Source organism: Grampus griseus, assembly GCF_964374135.1.
Source record: "Grampus griseus genome assembly, chromosome: 16".
In the NCBI taxonomy this organism is placed as follows: Eukaryota; Metazoa; Chordata; class Mammalia; order Artiodactyla; family Delphinidae; genus Grampus; species Grampus griseus.
In genome coordinates, this window is record NC_139010.1 from 21,468,690 (window position 1) to 21,496,669 (window position 27,980).

General features: G+C 36.6%; 1 protein-coding gene and 1 pseudogene across 2 annotated transcripts in view; one reads left to right on the forward strand and one right to left on the reverse strand.

The window, feature by feature from the left end:
• Positions 1-27,980, reverse strand: part of CTNNA3 (catenin alpha 3) — a 1,586,247-nt gene that overhangs the window by 560,770 nt on the left and 997,497 nt on the right. Inside the window, exon 11 of the mRNA XM_082673107.1 lies at positions 12,439-12,531. Coding sequence (XP_082529233.1) covers positions 12,439-12,531 — 93 coding nt within the window. The remainder of the gene's footprint in view (positions 1-12,438; positions 12,532-27,980) is intronic.
• LOC309834392 (transmembrane protein 33-like) lies at positions 6,764-7,499 on the forward strand (annotated as a pseudogene). The gene has a single exon. The product of its transcript is annotated as a transmembrane protein 33-like (transcript).

Sequence of the window (27,980 nt, forward strand, 5' to 3'; positions counted from 1 at the left end):
CCCAAGCATATGACTGAAAATAAACTAGATGCCTCTGCATCTGTCAGGTCATTGGATACCATTTGATGAAAGGGATAAACAGAAGAAGATGAAACGAAGCTGAACGAGATATTGATGCAAATGTGACAGAGATTTGAAAACTTGACTTGATTTTGGAAAGTCTAAGCACCTGTGAGAGTCTGCCCAATTGAGTGTAAGCGTATTCACCGTAAGGGAAAATATCCAAAGTTTTCCCATGCTTTTTACTAATTAAAGAATCTTATTTAAGACCATCTAATACCTCTACCACCCAATCACGAAATTCTCTTTCCAACATCTTTGACAAGGCATAGCCCATTTGACTTCTGTTTAAAAATCACTTCCAGTGATGAGGTAATAACTAACTCTGGCTTAAACAACTCATTCCTCTTCTACCGAGCCCTTAAATTGCAGGGCCTGAACCCACATGGTATTCTAGACGTGGACATTTCTGTGCCAAGTACAGTGGGAAGTTTCCCATATTCTACAAGCTAAGCCCCATAATCACTTTAAAGCCGTAAGATGGTCCCCATGTCATGCTACTGACTTATAAAGCTGTGTCAGCTATACAAATGTCACCTGTTTTTGATGAATATCAAAGTAGAAAATACATTAATTTTGAGTAAAAAGTTGAATAAATTTTACTTAAAAAAAATTTTAACTCTATTGACCTAATTTCACTATAGAGCATGAGAATGCTTTCATGGACCAGTGTTTGGAATTCACTGAACTAGATAACAAATGCCCCTCTCGACTCCTGTCTTTCCAGGCGCTTTTCATAAGCAATGTTTTGCCTATCCTCTTGCGCAATAGATTTTATTTAACCTAAGGCTCTGACTTTACATTTACCATTTAAAATTTTAGCTTATGAGTTTTCAAACATTAGTCCAGATTACCAACATATTTTAGACCCTTGAATTCTTTCTCCTATTTGTGCCATATGCAAATATAAAATGCTTACTTTCAAAATAACCTTCCAAGTTACTTGTTAAAATGGAACAAGGATTAGGCCCTCTAGATAGTGATGGTTTTATCCTTCTGCCAGGTTAAGTTCTAATAGCTATAGTACTCCAGCAATGCTATCATCCAGATCACATTTCTCTCCTTTAAATAAAAGACACATCCATTAGAGGATCTCAGGATTTGGGCATTAAAAGGCTTGCAGGCCAACTTCTTACCCTCTACACAATAGCTTGGTCTAAAGATCACCCTCCTTACCTTTAAATGTCTGTGGCCTTGAGAAACTCCAAATCCCTCCCTCTCAACAAAGTCCAATTTCCTCCAGGAGAGCTCCTTTAGAAAATTCATTCTATACTGAGATAAAATTTGTATCTTTCTAGCTCTTGCTCATAGGTTGTAGTTCTGCCCCTTAGGGACCTTCAGAGCAAGTCTTTCACTTTGAAGATTTGATGATAGTGATCATGTTTCTCCACGTCTTACCTTTTCCTGGCTAAAAATTCCCTGTTGCTTTTAGGAGTTTTTTATATGGCATAGTTTCAAGTCATGTCACTACTTCAGCTATTCTCTGCTAAATATGCTGCAAGTGACAATCTTTTAAAAGTGTGACACCTGTAACTGGGCAAAGTATTACAGTTGTAGCCCTCTAGACACAGTAAGAACAGGATGATCCAGTTCACTGAAACCTAGGTGAATTCAATGGCATTTAACAAAGGGGAATTAAGTGAGTCTCATTAGCTCCTTCTGCCCTGTGTTTTCTCAAGCTGACTCACTTCAGAATTAATCTAGAATTTTTTAAATTGGTTAGGTTTTGTTTTGAAATTAAGAAAATACCTATTTCTGGTTAAAGTAAGAGTCCTTAAAGAAACAGAATGAGATCTGCAAGTATTCCTCCTGTTTCGCTTCTTGGAAGTAAACACTATTAAAATTTTCATGCGAACCTTTTTGAAAAATTTTCCTATGAGTACATAAACATATGGCTCAATCGTCTCCTTTCTTTCACATAAGTGGGATAATATACATACTCATGTGAAATACACCTTTTTCAATTATCTTGGGTATCTTCCATACCAAAACACATATTGAGCTGACTTACTACTTTCAACGACTTTTTACATTCTCTGCTCCCCGATATTTAGGTTGGTTCTAGCTTTTGCCATTACAGATAAAGCTGCATAAGAACCGTGCTCATAACAAACTGGTGGTGCCAGAGGGGACGTGGCGGGGGGGACAGGCAAAACAGGTGAAGGGGATTAAGAGGTACAAATGTCCAGCTGTAAAAATAAATAAGTCACAGGGACGGGATGTACAGCATAGGGAATACAGTCAATAATACTGTAATAACTCTGTACGGTGAGAGATGGTAACTAGACTAGTGGTAATAAATTCATAATGTACAGACATATCGAATCAACATGATGTATACCTAAAATTAATATAATAATACTCTATGTCAATGCTAATTCAATTAAAAAAAGATTTTAGAAAACTTGCTCATAGACTTTTGTGCACGTGCACACATATATCTGTACTATAAATTGCTGGAAGTGGAATTAGCGGACCTATGCACATATTTTATTTTAAGAGATATTGTCAAAATGGAGCTTACATGCACATGTGCATACATACATATGTACATGCATACATACACAGGCAACTGGGGTTCACTCTAGACCCACTAATTCTGAATTTCGAGACATACCATATAAAAAATACTCAGCTTGAAAAAATAATTTTGAAGTACAAAGGAGGTTGAGAATGTTTTAGAACTTATTCTTTGATGAAAAAATGTTAAATCATACTAGTCTTTTTTGACAGCTACAGCACACTGGTGATTCACACCAAGATTACTATCAACTAAAACTTCTAAGCCTTTTGGAGAGTAAATTTTTCCTAAGCTATATTTACTCTATTCTCTACTTTTAAATTTGTTTTATAGTGCTCAATATCCATGGTTTAATATTTACAACTATTATATTTTATCTGGATACTGATATTTAGTCCATATTTTGAATATTCAAATTCTTTGAGACTGGACTCTTGCAGCTAATATAGTTCCTTTATCCTCTTTTTTGTTTGCTTGTTTTTTGGTTTTTTGTTTTTTTTGTTTTTGCGGTACACGGGCCTCTCACCGTTGTGGCCTCTCCCGTTGCGGAGCACAGGCTCCGGACGCACAGGCTCAGCGGCCATGGCTCACGGGCCCAGCCGCTCCGCGGCCTGTGGGATCCTCCCGGACCGGGGCACGAACCCATGTCCCCTGCATCGGCAGGTGGACGCTCAACCACTGCGCCACCAGGGAAGCCCTATACTCTTAATTTTAACTGAAAAATTTAAGAACGTAATTCTATAATTTTATCCAAATCACTAGTAAAACACTGAAATGAGCTAGGCCAAGAGCAGACTGTAGCCCAGCAGTAGAGGTCTCACCCTTGGTTAGCAACTATACATTAATCAATCATTTTAAGGATTTTGTTTTTCATCAGTTACAACTCAAACTAATTCTAAGGTAATTTTTTTTTTACATTGTCAAAAAAAAAAGAAAAAAGACATGCCTTGTTAGGAAAAGTATCATAAAAGATGTTACAAAAAATCTTGCTGCCCTCTATGAATATAGAATGATTTAACATTCTAGAAACCCTATCATTCACTTATATATTTGACAAATAGTTATTGAGCATACAATATATGCTGTATTTCTGCTAGGTATGGGAGACATAAGTAGTGAACAAGGAACTATAAATCATTGCCTTCATGAACTTTATGTTTGAGTGTGTACAATGTATAATAAAAAGTAACAAAATAATATAAAATATAATTTCAGATTGTAGTAGATGCAGAAAGACATATGTCATATGATATTACTTATATGTGGAATGTAAAAAAAGAGACTTTAAAAGAAACAAATATGGTGACATAATAGGTTATAGCTGAACAAGTAACTTAGGGAGATTGATGTCTGAGAAGATGATATCTGAGCTCAGTTCTCACAAATTAAACGTAACAGAAGCAGTCCATATGGCCATATGAGAAAAGCACACTGGAAAATTACCAAGTGCGAAGTCCCTCAGGTTGGAAGGCGCTTACTGTATTCTAGAAACAGGCCAATGTGCAGAGATCTAATGAGTGAAAAGGAAAATAATATTAAGTAGGGCTGAAAGCTAAGCAGTAGGAATTTCATATTAAGTGTGAATAAGCCATTAAAAGAAGTTTGCATTTTACTGTAAGGGGCTAAGGAAAGCAATTGCTATGATAAACATTTTTTAAAATTTTACTTTGGCTTTTACACAGAAAGTAGATTAGAGAGATATGAGTGTAAGAATGGAAACCATATAGGATGATATTTCTGTAGTCAAAGATAGATGATGGTGGCATAGGCTATGATGTTGACAAACGAGATGGAGAAAAGTATGTAGATTCAAGATAACTAAGTTTTGGTGAAGTTGATAGGGCTTGTTAATGGATTAAATAGGAAAACCAGCCATTAGATATCATTAGAATATAAACTTCACAAGGGCAAGAATTTTTGTCTAATTTTTGTTTTCTTTACTGTTTACTCCCCAGTTGCATAAATAATGCCTACCACATAGTATATATTCAATAAATATTTACTGAATAAAAAAAGTAAAATCTTTAGGTTTTTCCCCAGAGCAACTACTAGGTGAAAGGCCATGCCATTAACTAAAATCAGAAAGTCTGAAGAGGAAGCAGAATGAGGTGGAGATAGAGCAAACATTTGTTCCATTTGGGCTATTTTAAGCTTTAGATGTCTTCTAGGTATCAATGTGGAAATGTCAAGGGCAAACTAAGTATGTGAGTCTAGTCTTTAGGAAAGAGGGCTGGCCCGGAGAGAAAAATTTGGATGCCATCAGCATGTGGCAACATTTAAAAAGAGATTTGATTATGGAGATACATAAAAACATGTTTAGTAGTGGAAATATTTAATATTTTGAAGGAGTCATTATTCCATAAAATAATCTAAAACCTAAAACATTTTAACAATTTCAATAAAAATTCTAATATGTATTTTTATAGAACTTTGCAAGTAGATCCTGAAAGTTATAAAAGAGCAAAGAGTAGAACAGTAATACTTTAAAGCAAAAAATGAAGTAACTGAATTTGCCTAGAAGATATCAAGATGTAATACAAAGTCATAATTAAGACTGTGACACCCTCATACTAAAACCAAAGACACAACACACGCACACAAAAATTACAGGCCAATGCCACTGATGAACATAGAGGCAAAAATCCTCAACAAAGTATTAGCAAACCAAATTCAACAGTACATTGAAAGGATCATACACCACAAACAAGTAGGATTTATCCCAGGGATGAAAGATGGTTCAATATTCTCAATCAATGTGGTATACCACATTAACAAACTGAATAAAAATCATATAAGCTTTTGAGACAATTCAACATCCATTTATAATAATTAAAAAAAAAAGTTCAACGAAGTGCGTATAGAGGTAACATATCCCAAAATAATAAAGGCCATATATGACAAGCCCACAGACAACGTCATATGCAATGTATGAAAGGCCAAAAGCATTTCCTCTAAGATCAGGAATAAGACAAAGATGCCCACTCTTGCCACTTTTATTTAACATAGTACTGGAAGTAATAGGCACAGTATTCAGACAGGAAAAAGAAATGAAAGGAAGCTAACTTGTAAGGCAAAAAGTAAAACTGTCACTGTTTGCAGACAACAAGATCCAATATATGGAAAATCCTAAACATGTTACCAAGAAACTATTATAACTCATCAATGAATTCAATAAAATTACAGTATACAAAATTAATATACAGAAATCAGTTGTGTTTCTATACACTAACAAACTATCAGAAAGAGAAATTAAGAAAATAATCCAATTTACAATTGCATCAAAAAGAATAAAATACCTAGAAATAAATCTAACTGAGGAGGTAAAAGACCTGTACTAGGAAAACTATAAAACACTGATAAAAGAAATTGAAGAAGACACAAACAGATGGCTTTCTAATATCTTTATACATCAAGTTGATGGATTGGAAGAATTATTATTGATAAAATGACCACATTACCCAAGGCAACCTACAGATTTAATGTAATCCCTATCAAAATACCAATGGCATTTTTCACAGAACTAGAACAAATAATTCTAAAATTTGTATGGAAACACAAAAGATCCTAAATAGCCAACATAATCTTGAGAAAGAACAAAGCCAGAGGTATCATGCTCCCTGATTTCAAACTATACTACAAAGCACAGTAATCAAAACAGTATGCTACCTGCACAAAAACAGACACATAGATCTGTGGAACATAAAAAGGAGACCAGAAAAATGAACACACACTTATACGGAAATTAATCTACGGCAAAGGAGGCAAGAATATAAAATGGGAAAAAGACAGCTTCTACAATAAATGGTTTTGGGAAAACTGGACAGCTATATGCAAAAGAATGAAACTGGACTATTTTCTCATACCATATACAAAAATAAATTCAAAAGGGATTAAGACTTAAATGTAAGACCTGAAACCATAAAACTTCTAGGAAAAAACATAGGCAGGGACACTTCCCTGTCATGCCTCAGGGCACCACTGAGGGTTTCCCCTCTGCATTACCACCTCTTCCCCACAGAAGTGAAGTGAGCACTTCCGGGTTCAGCAATAACCTGGAGCCGGTGTTAGGTTGGCCCTGCTGGGCCTTGTTCCGAAGCTCTGCTTTCACTTCGGTCTTTCTAGAAACCCAGATTTGCTCTTGGCCATGCTGGACAGCGTCCCAGATGCGTGTGTGAGCCCCCCATGGCGGATACGTCCTGAACAGCTCCCAAGGGGCACGCGAAGTGTAATTAATGATAGCCAATAAACGACATGGCAATGTGGCTTTCTCGCTTGTTCACAGTTTACGGCTCTGCTTTGTTCTGCCTCTTCTTGGGTTGCACGAAGCAGCAAGCTTTTACCAATGTGCTTTGCTGGCAAATGCTCTGACTAGTGCTCTGAGGCTGCACCAAAGATTACCACACTTCCAGTTAAGCAGAGCATTCCTGGCCCACGCTTCGTCAGAGGACAGCTGCCACTACCTGTTCTATTCACTCATTTTTGTCAATTCCCTACCCCGTTACAATGAGTATTTTCCCAGTGCTGTTATTTTATTTGCTTCATGCTGCCACATACACGAAAAAGGTCCTTGATGCAAAGCGTTCAAATAGTTTACCTCTGCTGAGAGCTCTCCTGGATAAATTAAGCGCTAATCAACAGAATATTCTGAAATTCATTGCTTGTAATGAAATATTCTTGATGCCTACTACAGTTTTTATGCTTTTTAGTGGTCAATTAAGTTTGCTCCACCTTTTTATATGCTATATTCCTTACTCTTTGATACTCCTCTCGAAGAAATCCATATTGTTGGACTTTGTTTAATGAACAGAGGATTGTTGTTGAACATCTGATACTGAAACCTGCTTGCTCACTGTTTGTGAGAAGACTTTGTCTCCAGAGCATTGCCTTTATAAGCAGACTGGCACCAACAGTTGCATAGTTTAACATTCAGCTAAGTTATATATAATATAAATGAGCATTGTTAGCTGCCGGTACTTCTGTTAGGGATGGTTAATTCCAGATGTAAAAGTGACCTCAATGCAATTTACATAATTTACATAAATGCATCTCAAAAGAAAAACATTCATTTTCCTGGCATGTTAAATCAAGCTTTTTAAACACTTGCTGAGAAACTTTATTGTAATGTGTTGTTAATAGTTAGGGAAGTTTGAATCTTGTGATAAATGTATCAAAAATTCTTTAGATGCTGCTGTGTCTTTATCATGAAGTACATTTATTTCTCTGGTAAAAATAGCTCTAAAGTTTGTCTTCCTCTAATTGGTAACCTGAATTTATATCTGGCATGAGTTCACTGTGGTAATATTAACATGTAAATTCAGTATATTTTGAGACAGTATTCTTTTGCTATTCAGTAATTTTGGTCGACGATTTTAACAAAAACACTTCCCACTGTCATTTCAAATTATTTCTAAATTGATTTTGTGCTGCTTTGTTAGGACAGATTTATTTTGGATGTACCATTATAACAGGAATTCTATATGTATCTTATACTATGACCTTCCAAAATTTTATTTTCATAATTACTTTTGTGGCTTTGAATATTTTTTTAAAAGGCCCAAATGAAAGCTTGTTAACCAACTGGGTAAATATTTGTGGTCACCTAAGCGTTTTACATCAGAGAGCAGTACAGTAGTCAAGTCAGTTTTCCTTTCAGAGACCCATTGAGTAACACTTCTCAAACAGGAAATCATTCTTTTAGAAATGCGGACACACAGGTTTTAGTATTATCATAGTTTACACAGTTTTTAGATCAGATTCTTGACTGCCACTTTTCTCGGTTTCTTAGGCTTGAATTGTCATAGACGGTTACAGCAGTTCAGATACCTTTTGAAAGTAATGTAACTGAAGATTGAGCACATGACTAAACTTTGTATCTGTTCTGAAATACTAATGAAGATTATACACACTTACCCAACATATCTGACTTAAAAGATTAAATAGAAAGGTTTATAGGAAAGGTTATTGGTTGGGAATGGAGCCAGAGGAGTTGTGGGGGAAATAGTGTGCGTTTCAATGGCGTAATGCACAGATACGGTTGGGGGGATTGGATGTATTATGCAACTGTGATTTGAGTTGTGTAATATGTTAAATACATTCATTCAGCCTCCATTAACTCCTTTTTAAAATTCATTCTGATCTTTATTCATTGTTGCATGATTGCAAATGTTTAAAACATTGCAAAATGTTAAGACAGAGTCATGTAATGGTTTTTGTAACCAGTTTCCTTCTATGTGCATAACTTGGATTTCTCAAACATACTTGGTGACTTATCAGTGACATCAGTGACTTATCAGTGACATTTATTCAACTTTTTGATCTATAGAAATGTGATACCTACTTGATAGCTCAACTGTAACCAGCTAGTTTTGTAATTTTGTAATATTTATCTACTAAGTTAGAGAAGCCTCGTAATATACAGTTGATTGTGTGGGGGGCAGTCTTATTATCACTATGTATGTAACCTGATGGTTTTAAAAACTAAGTTTTCTAGAGCAATAAAGTAACTACAATGTTAAGTAAACAATAAAAAGAAACTCAGGTAGGATGCTCTTTGACATCGGTTTCAGCAATATTTTGGGGGGATAAATCTCCTTAGGAAAGGGAAACAAAAGCAAAAATAAACAAATGGGACTACATCAAACTTAAAAGCTTTTGCACAGTGAAGGAAACTATCAACAAAATTAAAAGGCCTCATACTGAATGGGAGATATTTGCAAACAAAATATTCATTAAGAGGTTAAGATCCAAAATATACAAAGAGCTCATTCAACTCAACATCAAAAAAAGAAACAACCCAATTAAAAATGGGCAAAGAACCTGAATAGACATTTTTCCAAAGACGATACATGGCACATGAAAAGATGCTCAATATCACTAATTATCAGGGAAATGTAAATTAAAACCACGAGCTGTCAACTTCACCAGAATGCCTATTATACAAAAGATAACAAATACCAAATGTTGGCAAGGATGTAGAGAAAAGGGAACCCTTAGGCATTGTTTACAGGAATGTAAATTGGTGCAGTCACTATGGAAAACAGTATGGAGATTACTCAAAAAAATTAAAAATAGAACTACCATATGACCCAGAAATTCCACTCCTTGCTTTTTATTCAAAGAAAACAAAAACACTAGTTTGAAAAGATATATGCATTGCAATATTATGTACAATAGCAAAGATATTAAAGCAACCTATGTGCTCATTGATAAATGAATGGATAAAGAAGATGTGCTAAACGCACACACACATAAACACACAAGGGAACATTACTCTGCCATAAAAAAGAATTAAATCTTGCTATTTGTGACAACATGGAGAGACCTAGAGGGAATATGCTAAGTGAAATAAGTCAAACAGAGAAAGACAAATGCCATATGATTTCACTTACATATGAAATCTAAAAAAAAACCACAAATGGACAAATGTAACAAAACAGAAACAAAGTTATAGATACCAAGAACAGAGGGGAGGGGATGGGGTGACGAGAGAACTAGGTGAGGGAGATTAAGAGGTACAAAACTTCCATGTATGAAATAAATGTCACAGGTATGAAATATACAGTGTGGGGAATTTGTCAGTCATGATATCATATGTTTATATGATGATAGATGGTAATTAGACTTATCATGGTCATTTTGAAATATATGGAAATATTGAATCAGTATGTTGTGCACAAGGAACTCACGTAGTGTTGTACATCAATTATACTTCAAAAACAAACAACCTCATAGAAAAAGAGACAATACTTGTGCTTTTCAGAGGTAGAAAGTAGAAAGAGTGGGAGTTGGATAAAAGTGGTAAAGTTACAAACTTCTAGTTATAAGAAAGTATGTACTAGGGATGTAATGTATAACATGGTTAATATAATGAACATGGCTGTATGTTATGTATGAAAGTTGTTAAGAGGGTAAATCCCCCCCAAATTTCTTTTTCTTTCTTATTTTGTATCTATATGAGATGATGGATGTTCACTAAACTTACTGTTGCAATCATTTTATGATGTATCTAAGTCAAATCATTATGCTGTATACCTTAAAATTATACAGTGCTGTATATCAATTATATCTCAATAAAACTGGAAAAAGGTTCCATAATACTGTGGCAGGGATAAAGAAATGAGTCACTGGAATAGAATAGAGATCCCAGAAAATTGTATACTTTGAAACATATTTCAATTTATCTATCAATTTGTATTTCATACAGAATAGGAGTAAAGAAACTATTTAGATTTGATATGTATGTATTATACATGTATAATGTATTAAAACATGTATATATATGCATGCGTTACTTATGTTATAGTTTATGCACATATGTATACAAATACATATAAAACAATGGAAACGTTTAAAAAGTGTGTGTGTATGCGTGAAAAATGGTAACATTTCACATTAATTGGGAAAGGATCAACTATTTAATACATGACGGTTTCCCAATGGTTACCACTGTAAAAAAAAAAAAAAAAAAACACTTCATTTAGACATAAAAATAAATTTCAGATGAAAAGAAGATCTAAAGGTTAAATAACAATAATTCAATCTTTTAAAAAGAAAATGTGGGAATTATATAACATTTTTGTTGCAAGAATTTCTTGACAAAGCACAAACCAACAAACCATGGCACTGGGTAGGTGCTCAAATATCTATTTAAGAAATTAAAAGATAGATCATATGTTCACATTAAAGTTCTTAAAATCATAGTCAACAGAAGACATTTTTAATAAACCTAAGCAATGCAATTAAAAAAAAAAACAAAACTAAAACTTGGCAAAGGGTTAAGGCAACTCAGAATTAGAAAGCCAAATGGTTAACAAGTGTTTTAAAAAAATGTTTTCTTGAGTAATCAGAAAATTATAAATTGAAACCAATGAGATACATTGAATACTATTTGGATTCAAAAGACATTTCAAAAATGACAGCATCAAGTGTTATCCACCATGTGGAGAAATAAGAATTCAGACTCTTGAGGGGAGTGTAAGTGATTCTGCCACTTCAGAGACCTCACTGCAGAGTTCTGTTCCCTGTGGAACCTCACAGAAAACTGACATCAGTTACGAGATCTCAGGTGCAGGTCCTCAGACTGCATTTCTTCAGCCCCCGTTCATTTGTTAATCAACATTAAGTCTAAGGAAGCACTCTCCCTTACTGTTTCCTCAATATTCTTAGAGATGAAGTCACCAGCAAGGCAAATCAAGAACTTAACACACACTCTACTTTTAGTAAAATCAGAATCTAAGAAGATGTCCAGAGACTGGAAGTTTCTAATCATTATTATATTTCACATCCTTACAACATGTGCGGTTTTTATTATGAAGTAATTATCCATACTATTTATTGCTTATTCTAAGACAAGGAAGGTGTTTAAGATTGACCTCATGTGTATCCTGATTCATGGTTTCAAGACAATCCGTCATCTAAAAATAATTCCCTAATGAACGTGTTGCTCTTCAGATTTTAAAAAATTCCTGAATTGCAGACAAGAAAATATTTCTTGGCTTTTTTCAAACTCATGCCTTATTTTGATAAAAGAGGGGAAAAAACATTAATGTTTTATAATTTGAGGTTTCAAAATAAATAAGACTACAAATAAATCAGATCTGTTAGACAAAACACTGCTTTGATTTCAAACTATACCTTTCACAAAATCTAATATGGTCCCTCAGGATATGTTACAAGAACCAGGTGTTAAATAAAGAATGAGGTGCTTAGCAAACAACTAAGTATGACCTTAGGATGAGTCACTGTCTGTGTTTAAAACATATATTTTAAAATATTTCCATATGTATGAAAGTCTGAAGCATTACATACAATTTTTTCTAGCTAGTTTATTGAAAGAGTCAGTAACTTAGTTATCATACCTGTGGACACAAGGTTTCCAGGTGATTGGCTGCAACTTTGACAATCTTAATTCCATCTTCATTTGTTGACATGGAACAAGCAAGATTTGCCACCTTAAATACAATATAAAACAATGGAAATTATCTCAGATTATGAAGGAAATGAAGAAACATTTGTCATCCTAGACAAGTAAGAGTATGTATATGTTCACTGAAAATCTCAATGACAAACAACAGCATTTTCATAAATGTCACTGGTATCTGCTTTATGGAAGCATTCAGATAATCTATTGATGTTAAATAACAACAAAGGGCCATGGAAAATCATTTAAAGCCAAAAGGAAGACTGGTGAGTGAATTAGTAAACCCTGTACAGTCTTTTGGTATCAACACCTAACCCATAATAAGATGCTAACTATTATGGTTTCTTATGGGACTGAAAAAAAAGTTTACTTATGGATTGAATGCTGATAGATTCTTGGAATCTCATATGATTGTGGTTTATTTTAAGTTTGTAATTGGTTTATTATTTCCCAGAGGTCTATTATGCATACTTAAGTTGCATTAAGCATGACTGTATCTTTACTCATGTTTTATTCAGCATCAAATATGCTACAAAGCTGGACAAATACAAGATAATTGAATTATTCTTCCTGTTCTTGATTTTCTACCACAACTTCGTAGGCACTATTTGACATTCGAGCAGTCAATTTGATTCAAGCCCTTAGTAATACCCATACTCTTTTATACATTATTGCTTTTTAAACTAACACTCTTTTCCAGGGAAATGGGTGCCCTTTTAAATAACTACCTTCACATCCATTACCTAAGTTCAATGTTTACAAATAATTTCTTTATACCATGAATGAGTGATGAGAAAGATCATGGAATTCCTTTCTTTTCCTTTGAACCTCGCTCTTATTCAACATTTCCCTTGCTAACAGGTGAGTATTCATGTAGAGAGGCAATGTTTTCTCTAATCTACAAAATACGTTGTTGTCTTCATCACTGCAAACAGCTTGCTTTTCTGACAATCACTTTCCGAATATCTCTGTTAGTTATTATATACTTTAGCACATGGCAAGTTTTACTGATCAAATCCAAAATGCATTCAGTTGCAGAGAAACCGCACTTAAACTGCATGCAGTGGAAGCGAACAACAAACATATCCTTGGATGACTATTTGTAGAGTACCACAAACTGTTACTTACATGGATTTGCAGGCTTTTCTTTTTTTATAGCATTACTTTAAATATGTCAACAGTGAAACAACTCCATGGTTTGCATTTACATATAATGAAATAGCAGCCATACATTATTTAACTGGGGAATGGCATCGTTCACTTTATTAATATACATGGAAATGGCTTACTTGAAAAGGTCTTTTGTTGGCTTGAAGGTCACAATGCCTCAACTTTCATATCTGACACATAATTAGCACATTTGTGAATTGTCTGAAAAGGGCAGCAGTTTCTTTGCCCCTCTCCCCCACTCCCAAAGCCCCACTCACAGAAAGTAAAATGTAGCAGTCTAACTGATTTAGTATGTCTCATAATAATATGCACTGCACTTGCAGAAAACAGCTATCTGTAAATTTGAGCACTCTTTGTTTTAAGTAAAAATTTTAAATTATTGCCTCAATCTTTTGGTTAAATCAGATGAATGTTGGTTAATCCGAAGTTTAAAATCACAGAAAGGTATTCTATATAGGCACTCTTTTTTTAAAAAAAGTTATTTTATATTGGAGCATAGCTGATTAACAATGCTGTGTTAGCTGTACAGCAAAAGAATTCAGTTGTATATGTATCTATTCTTTTCCAAATTCTTTTCCCATTTAGGTTATTACAGGACATTGAGCAGAGCTCCCTGTGCTATACAGTAGGTCCTTGTTGGTTACATATTTTAAATATAGTAGTGTGTACATGTGAATCCCAAACTCCCAATCTATCCCAAACAACCCAATCAAAAAAATGGGCAGAAGACCTAAATAGACATTTCTCCAAAGAAACAGACATACAGATGGCCAAGAGGCACATGAAAAGATGCTCCACATCACTAATTATTACAGAAATGCAAATCAAAACTACAATGAGATATCACCTCACACCAGTCAGAATGGCCATCATCAAAAAATCTACAAACAACAAATGCTGGAGAGGGTGTTAAGAAACAGGAACTCTCCTTCACTGTTGGTGGGAATGTAAATTGGTACAGACACTATGGAGAACAGTATGGAGGTTCCTTAAGAAACTAAAAATAGAGCTACTATATGATCTAGCAATCCCACTCCTGGGCATATATCCAGAGAAAACCATAATCCGAAAGCATACATGCACCCAATGTTCACTGCAGATCTATTTATAACATTCAAGACATGGAAGCAACTTAAATGTCCATCAACAGAGGAATGGATAAAGAAGATGTGGTACATATACACAATGGAATATTACTCAGCCATTAAAAATGAAATAATGTCATTTGCAGCAATATGGATGGACCTGAAGATTATCATACTAAGTGAAGTCAGACAGAGAAAGACAAGTATCATACGATATTGCTTATATGCGGAATCTAAAAAAAAATGATACAAATGAACTTATTTACAAAACAGACTCACAGACTTAGAGGTTACCAGGAGGAAGGGTGGGGACACTCTTTTACTTTATTTTTAATGTTTCATCTTTACCTTTTTTCCCTTTTAAAAACACATTCTTCTTCTGGACATTTTCTGGTCTCCATGTTTATCGTAGCCAATTCAGTGACTAATGTTAACATAAAAATCATCCTAAACACAAAGCTTCTGTTTATATTAGAAGACTTAAGTCTTACAAAACTCTCAATTGAAAATACAGAAACCTCAAAGTTTTCTACTCAATTAATCATTATATTAACACTCTTTCTGTCTTCCTTTATTCAGACATACTCAAACTTCTTACCAGAACTGTTCTATGTCAGGTAAACTTTCTAGATAATCAAGTACTATTTCCAGATTAAGGCATGTGGAGTTTTAGTGATATTTTATACAAACAAATTGAATTTATAGGATAGCTAGTATTCTGCGACCAAATAGAGAAAGTTATGTGATAAAAATCGCTTTACATTTCTAATTTGAGTGATTTGTGACATATTTTCTAAGTCACATGAATGTGTAAATGAAAGCCAAATTTTTTCTAACAATATTCCTAAGTTCTGCGTGGCTCTTTAGGCAGTCAGGTATGTTCCCCAGCATAGCATGAAGGCAACTCCCTATTGGTCAAAGAAAACAGCATGCAAACAAAATATTTTATAAAACAGTTTGAGATATTTGGACATCTGACAGCTTTTATACATCTAACTTTGACAGTGTTTCAAAAGTCTGTGTAAAGTTTCATCATTCAAGAGATCCTTGTGAAAAATTTTTGCCCACTAAGGAAAACTGTTCACAGAGAGGTTTTGGATACAAACAGATCTGGGTTTTAACTCAATTCCCACAATTAATAAAATTTCTGACCACGGGCAAAACATCTCTGAGATCATTCTGTCACCTATAAAATGGGCATGATAGTATCAATCTCACTGGAGTACTTTGAGGATTAAATGAGATAGTTTGTGAAGATAGCCTGATACCAGGTAGCCCTGACCATGTATCAATTTCCTTCCAGCTCATCTCCCTTCTATTAACAGGGGGTAGGAAAGAACATTCACTTTCTCAAGAGGTTTTATAGAATTAAAACTTTAGGAGTCTAAAGAAATTTGACAAAATGTCTAATCAAAGAGCCACAAATTCAAATGTTTACAGCACTCATGCAGGGAATACAAACATAGCGTCTAGGTATAACAGTGGTTAGGGTGCATGATGGTGCCCCAGGCAAACGTGAGTGTGTATGCCCTGCCTAAAGGCATAAGGCCTCATTAAAACAAGTTGAAATACAAGGAAAAACTCAATTCCTTAACCAAGCTAACAGTCTGTTGACTTACCTTAGTTCATAGTTCACCAATTTGTGACCTCTGACCTCATTCTCTAATCCTCTATTGTATAAATAGGAAAACAAAGTCAGAGAAAAGAGACATACTCAAAACTATCCAAGGACAGGGAGACTATTAATCAAGGCTATGTGTGTGCTATTTATGCCATCCTGAATTAAAGCAATGAAAAGTTTCCTGCATTGAAATGACTGACCAGACCTTTTATTGATATTGTGCTATATCCTTAGCCAAGACCAAGAAAATCAGAGCCTAAATTACCCTAATTAAATGAGACCAAGCACACTCAGGTAACTTCACAAGTTTATTAAAAAGACAAGGCCAGGGCTTCCCTGGTGGTGCAGTGGTTGAGAGTCCGCCTGCCGATGCAGGGGACACGGGCTCGTGCCCCGGTCCGGGAGGATCCCACATGCCGCGGAGCGGCTGGGCCCGTGAGCCATGGCCGCTGAGCCTGCACGTCCGGAGCCTGTGCTCTGCAGCAGGAGAGGCCACAACAGTGAGAGGCCCACTTACCGCAAAAAAAAAAAAAAAAAAAAAAGACAAGGCCAGGACACAACGTTCTTTCATTTTTACAAAAGATTAAGCTATATCACTAAAATAATTGCTGATACTCTAATAATTGCAAAAGTCAAATTTTAAAAATATTTCAGACAGGGAAACGTTTTCATGTTACTCAGAGGGGAGTGATTTTTTAACATCAGCACCTCACTTGTGAGCCTCTTTCCTTCTCACCAGTCCTTATGCCCTCTAAGATGTATATCTCACTCTAAATGCTTTAAACTTGAATTTACTGCCCTTTCAGGTCTATTGAAAAAAAAGTTGTAGACAAAAAAGCCTGACCAGACAATTCTTGAACTAATTCACATTTATTACCATCTTGTTGGTGTTTGTTCTCCTCTTCCTGGTTCCTAGTTCAGTTTCTGAATACCAATTTTGAATGTCCCTGCCATCTTTTCTATTTGCTGGACTTTTCCCCCTTCACCTGGCATAGAACACGGTACCTCTCACTCCCTGACCCATGTTCTGAAGTAAGAAATTCCCTGCTCCGGAACCTGGCTTCATAAAACCCTGCCAGCTAGGCCGGTTCCAGCAAGGTCAGGGAGTTGGCCATACTTGACCCCCTCACCAATGACTCACTAATGGCAGTATCAAGGAACGCTATAAAAAAGATATTTGGAGAGTGGGAGTATTTTCAATGACCTTTAAATCAGTCTACCATGCTATACGCTTAACTCTGCTGTTTATCATTACTCTGTTCTGAGCTGATCAAGAGATTGAATTTTAAAAGTACTGAATACCAGAGCATGCTATATTTTAACATTCTAATATCAAGTGTTATTTGAAATCTCAGGTGCACTAGTTGTCCTCTCAAGTCATCTTAGACAACCGAAATGGTACCGTTGCTAGGAACAAGCTCACTATTTGGACAGCTACTCATCATACATCACTCATTCTGTCACTAAGGAGCTCTCACACAGATATTTACCTGCGATATGATTTCTCAAGAACATGAAGCCAACTTTGATGTTTGGTGAGATTTCCATTTTTGCATATTCATTGTTTATATATAGTTCACACAGTTAATTGTAATATCATGTCACTGTGTATCTTAGCTCTCAAGGGGGAAGAAAGGTCACTGTCTCATTTTCATTCATTTTCCTCTCTGGCAGATGGTCATGCAACTCCTGTGTAAACACTTTCAGAGACAGAATTTACTGTTTTGCAGGGCAGCCTATTCCCATTGCAGGGTAGTCCAAAGTTACACAAGTTAAGAAGTTCTTCCTTATAATGAGGTGAAATCTTTCTCTCAACAACTTTCTCACAGTGGTTATAGAATCTAAAATGTCAAATATCTTCAATAATAGAAATAAGGTTGGGCTCACAGAAAATCTTCATTAGTAGTCCTCAACTTGTGGGTTAAGTTAGATGGTTAGCATAATAGAATCACCAGTATAGCTATTAAAAGAAAAGTCCAGGTTCCTCTGCCAAGATATTCTGACATATTAAGTATGTCTATGGGTGGACGTTAGAAGAGGTAGAAAGTACGTTTAATTCAACTGTTAAAAGTTCCCCAGGTGATTCTGATATACCACTGTCCACACACACACACACACAGCACACAGAAACATATTTAGACTTTGGGTTGATTTTCATTTGTTTGGATAGACACTCCTTCCTGAAAATGAATGTAAAGGGGTGAAAGTCTACAAGAAGTATGAACTGAATATATATGGAAGAGGCTAGGAGTCACAGAAAAGGCTTCACAAATTAGAGACAAGAACTAATAACCTATACTACCACCTGAGAAATAGGGTTTAGTCTATTAGGGCTGCTATAACAAAAGTAAATACACTGGGTAGCTTACAAACAACAGAATTTATTTCTCGCAGTGCTAGAGGCTGGGGAGCCTAGAATCAAGGTGCTGGCAGACTCAGTGTCTGGTGAGTACCAGCTTTCTGATTCATAGAGTAAACCCTCTAGCTGTAACCTCACATGGCAGAAGAGGTGAGGGATCTCTCTGGGGCTTCTTTTAATAAGGGCACTAATCACTTATATGAGGGTTCTTCCCTCATTACCCAATCACCTTCAAAAGGTTCTACCTCCCAATACTATCACCTTGGGTGTTAGGATTTCAACATATGAATTTTGGGGGACACAAACATTTAGTCTATAACAAACAGAGAAAAGTTTAAAAATCAAAATACTCAGGAAAGAAGAAAATCAAGTGTAGGAGAAATCTCTGGCCTTCTCCCCAGTATCCATTCCTTTTTCTGTCAATAACACTCTGATTTCCCTTTGGAGAACTGCTGTCTCCTCCTCTAACCCAGTGGTGTGAAATCTTGGTATGACAGTTAATCAAAGCTCCTAGTAGTCCAACCCTGGCCCTGGTGTGGGCACATCCATCACTTCCTGCATGGAGTCCTGGAGCAGTTCCTGTTCCTACCCAATCTCAGCCCTCTTCTCTCAGTTTGCCTGTATTTACGTGCACTACCTTGTATCTTCAAATGAAGTCTCTTTTGTTTTCTACTTAAGTAACCCAAATTCATACTATCTTGCATGCAACTATAACTGAATGTAGTACTGAACCAGAAATTTACACACCACTTATGCACTAATTTCAGATGGTTACTCTCAGCAAAGTTAAAGGCTGGCAATGCAGAACCATAATCATTTCAGTGGAAGGCACTTTCTAGTTGAATGTCTGCCGCTGGATTTAGGCAACCTGGATACCCTAGTATCGGGGCAAATGCAGAGAAGGAGATGTTCATTTCAGTTCCTGCACATATAGATAAATGTGTTTTTACCTGTCTTGTTTTGAATATCTAATCCCTAGATATCTATTAGAACATTTTACAGACCAGGTAAAAAAGGACATCTAATTCTTGAAGAAAATAATTTAGCAATTGTGTTTATCCTTTTGTAAGCTGTTTATTATATCTAAAAGTCATCCTTTCATGTGCTTTTTTTTTACATCTTTATTAGAGTATAATTGCTTTACAATGGTGTGTTAGTTTCTGCTTTATAACAAAGTGAATCAGTTATACATACACATATGTTCCCATATCTCTTCCCTCTTGTGTCTCCCTCCCTCCCACCCTCCCTATCCCACCCCTCCAGGTGGTCACAAAGCACCGAGCTGATCTCCCTGTGCTATGCGGCTGCTTCCCACTAGCTATCTACCTTACATTTGGTAGTATATATATGTCCATGCCTCTCTCTCGCTTTGTCACGTGCTCTTTTTTTTTTTTCTTTTGTGGTACGTGGGCCTCTCACTGTTGTGGCCTTTCCCGTTGTGGAGCACAGGCTCCGGATGTGCAGGCTCAGCAGCCATGGCCCACGGGTCCAGCCGCTCCGCAGCATGTGCGATCTTCCCGGACCGGGGCACGAACCCGTGTCCCCTGCATCGGCAGGCGGACTCTCAACCACTGCGCCACCAGGGAAGCCCTGTCACGTGCTCTTTTAAATTCATACCTATACATTAAGGCCTGGATCAAATAACATCTCCTCCACAAACCCTTCTCAGACGCCCAGAATCATAATTCATACTCCCACAAGTATAGCACCTACTTTATTCTTCCTAGACTTACTTATGTATTTTTCAGATACTAAACTGCTAGAAGGTAAAGACAATAACGTATTCTTTTTTAAAAAAAATTTTATCAGCCAATGTATCCTAAAAACAGAATTTAGTCTATGTAATTAAAAACTAGTTTATCTTTGTTCACCTGGAAATTGAATTCTCATGAATAGATATCTTCTATTGTGCCTTAATAAATGCAATGAATGTACATCTTAGAGGGCTTAGCACAACTTAATTGGAAACTATGTCCTTCCTCTGCCCCTTCCTCATCAAAAAAAAAAAAAGTTTCTAATTATCTATTACATGAGTATAAAGGTTAGTATCATTACTTTAAGTTATGGAGGAAAATACTTGAGGGAAGAAAGCCCTTGAGTCATTAAACTTAATTGCCTTGAGCTGATTTCAGTCCGACTGTTTGTATATTGGGAAAGTCAAAATCTGACAAATCTGTAGCAAAGATACAAATAAACACTTGAAGTGAGGATACAGAAACAGTATAGCTAAAACAAGTTCTTTATTTGTGACCTGGCATTTACAAAAGATTGGATTGCTTTCTGAATTTAGAAAAGAATAAAGATTCACAAAAGCTTGTGAAGAGCTGTGAAGAAGGAAAAGAGAGGAAGGGTCTACAGTGGATATTAATTAGGAAGCTGCTAGCTTATCAATAGCAATTGGATGTGTGTGAGTAGGGAGTAAATATTCTTAGAAGAGTACCTAAGATACCAATATTTATTAGGCAGATAGAAGAAGATAAACCTATGATGAGTCTCGGAAAAAGTGGCCAGAGATAGAGAAGGTTACCCACAACACTCTGATGTCATAGAGGATAGAAGAAGAGAAAGTTTCAAGAAGGTGGTTTCAAGTATCAAATAAGAAGAAGTCCAGTAAGTAATTCCCGAAATTATTCACTGATTCAGCCACACAGAGGGCCATTGTTGGTTGAGGCAGAATGATAATGGTCAGACTAGTGTAGTGTGGACAGAGGACAGTGTAGGTGGTGAGGTAGCCCCATGTGCCTTGTGACACGAAGCAGAGAGCTAGAGGCTGCCTAGACAATACTCACTCCCATTCCCTTATCAATCCATTTGTTTTGATTTACTCTCTCAAAACATCTCCTGAACCATCTACTTTTCTTGCTCCCCACCCTAGTCAAGTTTACTGTCAGTTTTATTTTTTCATTCAGACTTAGCTTTGATTCTCAGCTACTGTGCCTTCTCTACAATGTTCACCACACTGCAGCTGATGATTTTTTTCAAATGCAAATTTGATTCCCCCATCATCATCTCCCATTCCCACTCCACATTCCCTTCCCTACAAGGTCCTCTATAGTCTGGTCCAAGACTCATCACCCATAGTTCTTTTTCTCTCTTTACTTCAGCTATGTCAACCTATTTTCAACTATCCATGCTTCCTTCTGCCACAGGACATTTGCACGTGCTGTTTTCTTTAGCCTGGAATGTGCTCCTCCTCCTTCATTGCCACATTTACACCACTTAGACATAGTTAACTGCAGGTCTCTGCTCCCAAGTGAATTTTTAGAAAGTTTTTCACCAATACTGCATCCCCTACCCACCACTGAGACCTCTCTAACCAAGTCAGGTTTTTCCTTCAGAGCCTGATTCTCGATTTGTAATTATACGTTTACTGAAAAGATTATTTGATTAGTGACCATTTCTTCTGCTTTATAAGAGCAGGGCCCTTACTTGTTCATCACTGGACCCTCAGTTTCTAGTACCTGATATATGGTAGCCAAACAACAGTCCTTCAGTGGATGAATAAATGCATGAGTGCATGGATTAGTATGCGTACGAATGTATCATCCCCAAAGAGAGGATGAAAAATTGAGTTTAGAGGGAGGAGGCAGCAGCAGAAATTCAAGACAAGCGAGAAAGGGAAATGAAATTTCCCTCTGAAATTCATTTGCAATATTCCACAAAGGCTTAGACAGTTGGACCTCAAAGAAAAGTAACACACTTTTCTTCTAGTCTGGTCACTGTACTTAACAAAGCTTGGGAGGCAGCTTCTTTTCGAGTTTTAGTTTCACTTAAGATATCAATCTGGGAACAACTGATTAGCTCCCAATTTAGCTTTTAATTTATTTATTTTTAATCAAGCAAAATAACTCTTCAAAGGACCCAGGCTGGCTGCCAAATGCTGGTGAGTAAGGCAGATGGAAAGAGGCGCGATAACTCCCATGAACAAACCCAGGAGCTTTAGTATCTCCAGCAGAACCTAATGTAACACATGCTTTGTTTCCAGGTAAGCCTAGCTCAGAGCACTGGGACTGAATGTGAGAAGTGTAGAAGGGGGTCTGTGATCTCTCAGTGTTGGGGTCCAAGTGACCTCTGGCTAAGCAAGCCAGTTCTTCTGTTCCTCCTGGTCAGACAATGCTGCTGCGCTGCCCCTTGCAGCAACAAGAAATGACCATGAATCATGAGTTTTGTAGAATATTTAACTAATAGAATTGTGTTATAAAAGTGCATAGCAAGGTGCAGGTAAACAGTTTCATCAAGTAACAAATATTGATTATGCACCTATGATGTGGGCTAGGAACTGCTGGAGAACTCAAAGACAACACAAGCAAATCTCAAGAAACATAACCTATTTAAGGGGACACATGAAAGAGAGAATAAAACTGTAGTTTCTAAGTAGGATAGGAAGCTAGAGGTAGGTGAACCTCTTAGTGGTGACTGTAGTCAGGCTGTTTCATGGCAACAAACTATTGCCAAGGAACTTAATATCCTCTAAGACTTTGCATCTCAAATTGCCTCCCAAATGTTATAAATCTTAAATCACACAATCCTGTCTCTGATATTAGTTTTGCTAATGTAACCATTTACTTCTCTGTCTTTGGTTATCCATCTATAAGATGAGCAGATTAATTATTTGACTTCTAAGCCCCCTTCCATTTAAATGATCACATTTTACTGATTGTGTAACTTGATAACAAAATTAGACAGAAAGGAGGCAGGGGGCAGAACTATCAGGCAATTTTGTTTTTAATTTAAACATCACATTTCTAAATAAAATATTAGCAAATTAACTCTAACTATGTCATTAAAGACTAATAATACAGCAAAACAATGCAGTTTCTCCTAGGAATAAAACAGTGGCTTGTGACTGGGAAATACTACCAATGAAATTCCTTGTTTTACTATATTTTAACAGATTTAGGAAAGCATTTGATAAAGGTTTATGCATATTCTTATTTTTTAATTTATTCTTCTTTTTTTTTTTTGCGGTACGCGGGCCTCTCACTGTTGTGGCCTCTCCCGTTGCGGAGCACAGGCTCCGGACACGCAGGCTCAGCGGCCATGGCTCACGGGCCCAGCCGCTCCGCGGCATGTGGGATCTTCCCGGAGCGGGGCACGAACCCGCGTCCCCTGCATCGGCAGGCGGACTCTCAACCACTGCGCCACCAGGGAAGCCCCATATTCTTATTAATACAAAACAAAGCTAAACTAAAACAGAACAAAAACAAACAAAAGTCTTAGTGAGCTGTGAATAGCATAAATTATTCTTAACCTGAGACAGGTCAAATTACAGAAAATTAAAGAAAATTATAGAATACTGCTCAAAAGTCAAGATTAGGGCTTCCCTGACACTTAATCATGACACTTACTGCAAAATCTGAGGATCCAGAATCACTTACAAATAGGGTTTCCAGAAAACACAGATATAACGTTTAAGGGCTATTAGGCAGAAAATAGCTTGGGTTGTTTCATAACTGTTTTATTTAAAATGATTCATAAATATGATTGGTAATTCACAATAGGAAGACCAGACATTGGTTTTCCCTCATGTTGTCTTTAATATAATGGCAAATATCAAATGAATCAAAGCCCACTGCCAATGAGAAAATCAGACCACCCAAAAGTGATTTTAATAACGAATAAAAATTCAATTTGTTTGGAATGTTAATGGCATTCCACGCATGGGGTATGTGTGTATGTGTGTTTGTGTGTGTCTGTGTGCGTGTCTGTGTCTGTGTGCAATAGATATAAGGTGATGATTCTTGTGATTAAGAGATTATAACATAGTCCTACATTTCTTTTCTTTTTCTTATCTTAACCTTGCTCTCCAGCTCAACTCAAATTTGCATCTGAACTTCTTGTTCCTCTCCAATGACTCATTAAAGATGAAAATATTCATTCGTCTAAGTGGACATATGTCAATGTTATTCTAAAAAACAGTCATTAGTATGCTGTGTCAGGATGTGTCATCACAAAAGAAACAAATGAGATGAAAACACACACACACACACACACACACACACACACACATGCACGCACGCACAGGACTTAAACAGGTTTGGCTGTTAGAGTATTGCTTCTAATAAATTATCTGAAGTATACGTTACGTAGCTCAAATTGAGGACTGCAATGTATACTGCTCTAGAAGTCCCATTTTACCAAACACATTTCTCATCTTTTATTTTGGAACAATATATAACTGTATATGAATATACAGTCACCATCATGATATGCAATGTAAATTATAAGGGTAAAACCAACTAGACAGTGTTCTCAAGGTCCCTCTCTAAATTAAGCTATTATTCACCTCAGAATCACAACCCAAAGGATAAATGTGCCACCTGCCAAGTTAATGCAATATAATAAACAGCATCAAATAAAAGCTATTTAACTACCCAAAAGACAAAACAAATCTAAACTACAAATTAAAAACAAGATCACGTATCGTTTCCTGAACTAGTGATATCCTTTGTTGTCTCCTGAAAATTAAGTACAAAGTGAAGCATGCAGGTCTAATAAGTCCTTATTAATAGGATCAGTGTGTAAAGGGCACATGTCAAAAAATACTCTAATCGGCCTTCAGTATCACTGAAATTGACATCAAACTTCAAGGCAGTTTTATAGCCAGTGACCTGACCTCTCAAGTGGCAGAAAGAGAACTGATTTTTTTAAAGACAGACAGAATATGCTACAGCCAATATAAAGTTTTTCAGTTAGTTTAATTCTGAACCAACTTTTGTACATATCACCCTATTCAAATGCCATCATGGAAAAAGAAGTTGTCATACACTGCAAAGTTAATTGAATTGTATAAACTTCAAGGATATGTCAAGACTATCTGATTTCCAGACAAATCAAGACATCCCCACCCAGATGCATTCCCTGCTTTCTTGAAAGAAGGAGTCTCTTAGCAGAGTGACACTTGGTAATCAATTATCCGACAGCATTGCCTTCAGGGGATTGATAGTTTATTGAGAAAAGAGTTAAACAGTAAAGCATAATGACTCTGGTAGAATTACAGAATGTTATGGAAACGAGGAGGGCTTCTAGCTCAGCCTGGGGAGAGGGGCAGGTGAGAAGTGACACCTTCCAGGAAGAAAGCAGTGTGGGCAAATGCAGGGAGGTGGATGCTGCGTGAAGAATCTGCAAGGCTCACAGAGGTCCAGTGTGCTGGAGGGAGGGTGGGAGGGGCACATACCTCTGCTCTGCGACTCCCCAGTCTCTCTGTAATTCATGGCTTTCTAATTTGCTAGCTCCCAGTGGACTAGAGTTCCCTATGGCAGAAACCTTCTCTTGGAGGTCTCCTGAGTCCCTAGTGCCTGTGTGGTGTCTGGCATTCTCTGCTCTCGGATGTCCTTCATGATGCTCTGCCCCAGCGTGCTCACAGTTGAACTCACCCACTTCTAATCGTACGCCACAACCTGGCCCTCTGCTCGGTCTCCTATCTCAGGAACCAGTTTCCACGTCCACCCAGTTCCTGAGCCAGAAGCCTGGGGTATCATTCTGGACTCCCCTCTCACTTATTTTGGGAGATATCAAAACAATAACCTGTGCAACTATTTTTTTTTTGTCTTGCAGGCATCTGTTTAAGATTAAATTCTAACTTTGAGAGACACAGGCAAACAAGCTTTAAAATTACGAGAATTATATAAACCCGGAGAAAGACTCTTATCTCTCAGCATAAATGGCCCATAGTGAATCAGACAAATCAAAAGAACACGTAGTGTATGTGAGAGAGTGTGTGTTTACAGAGAAGTGAGAGTGGGGTAAGCATGTTTGTGTTTGTGTGTATGAGTATGAAGTTCCCAGCAAAATATGCAAATGTATACTGGTGTTAAATACTATGATTTCCATGTCCCCTCATCCTTGGGTTCCCTGAATCTTTGAGGGCTCCTTGAATGGGTTCTGGATTTAAATCACATGATAAATAGCGGGGTTAGCTAAATAATGTGATATAATACAAAAAGAAAATCAAAGATTTAGGCCCCTATAAATTTGACAAAGATGTGAGTTATAATGTTTGATCTCAACTACCCCTTAAGTTTCCAATAGGTCTAGAATGGAGGAGGGAGACAGAAGGAGAAAGAAACGTTATTTTACTAACCTTCCTTAATTGGAGCAAACCAATATGTTATTTCTATCTGCACAAGATTAAATTGTGAAATCCTTGACAACAGAAATCATCTTACCTCTCTTTGTTGTTCTAAGACTTTGCAAGGAATGTTACTCATAAAACTCGTATCAAATTGGATAAATTCAAGCCAACATTGCAAATAAAATATTTTTCACATCATCTTCGCTACAAAGTTCATGATTGACCTGTTTATAGAGGGCTAACGACAACATTCAAAGAACAGAAGATGGGGACAAATAGTTTCCAAGGTTCAAGAAATGAAAGATTTAGATATAAATACACAAAACAAGATATTACATGAGTAAAAAACTAATTGCTGATGGTCTTCAGAGTAAGTAAATAATGCAATGAAGCCTTAAAAAACATAGTTGGATTATTTTAAAGAATCTTAAAGAAAGATAGTTTCAGGACTTCCCCACAGGTCCAGTGGTTAAGTCTCCGCGCTTCTACTGCAGGGGGTGCGAGTTGGATCCCTGGCCAGGGAACTAAGATCCCACATGCAGTGTGGCATGGCAAAAAAATAAAATTTAAGAAAAATAAGAAGGCTTCCCTGGTGGCACAGTGGTTGAGAGTCCGCCTGCTGATGCAGGGGACACGGGTTCGTGCCCCGCTCCGGGAAGATCCCACATGCTGTGGAGTGGCTGGGCCTGTGAGCCATGGCCGCTGAGCCTGCGTGTCTGGAGCCTGTGCTCCACAACGGGAGAGGCCACAACAGCGAGAGGGCTGCGTACCGCAAAAAAAAAAAAAAAAAAAGATAGTTTCTATATATCAAACAAACAATTTTTTAAACTACAAATATGACTACCTTGTTAAAAGGTACATGTTAATAGAAAACATAAAAATTTTAATAAATCTTAGTACTGGAAGATCTCTGGATAATAAAAATCAGAAATTTCTGGATAAAATTTAAAATTCTCTTTAATAACTAGTGAATGGTCTAATGAAAACTAATGTTATTCCAAAAACCTAAAGTTAAATTTTGTTATTGTTACAAAGAGAGAAATGGAATAGTTCCTATGTATTTAGTTGTTTTCAATTTTCATATCAAGCAATAGGAAGCTTGAATCAAATTCAAGAAAGTGGTGCTTCACCTAAGGTAACTGTGTGCACATCAGCCACACGGCTCCACATG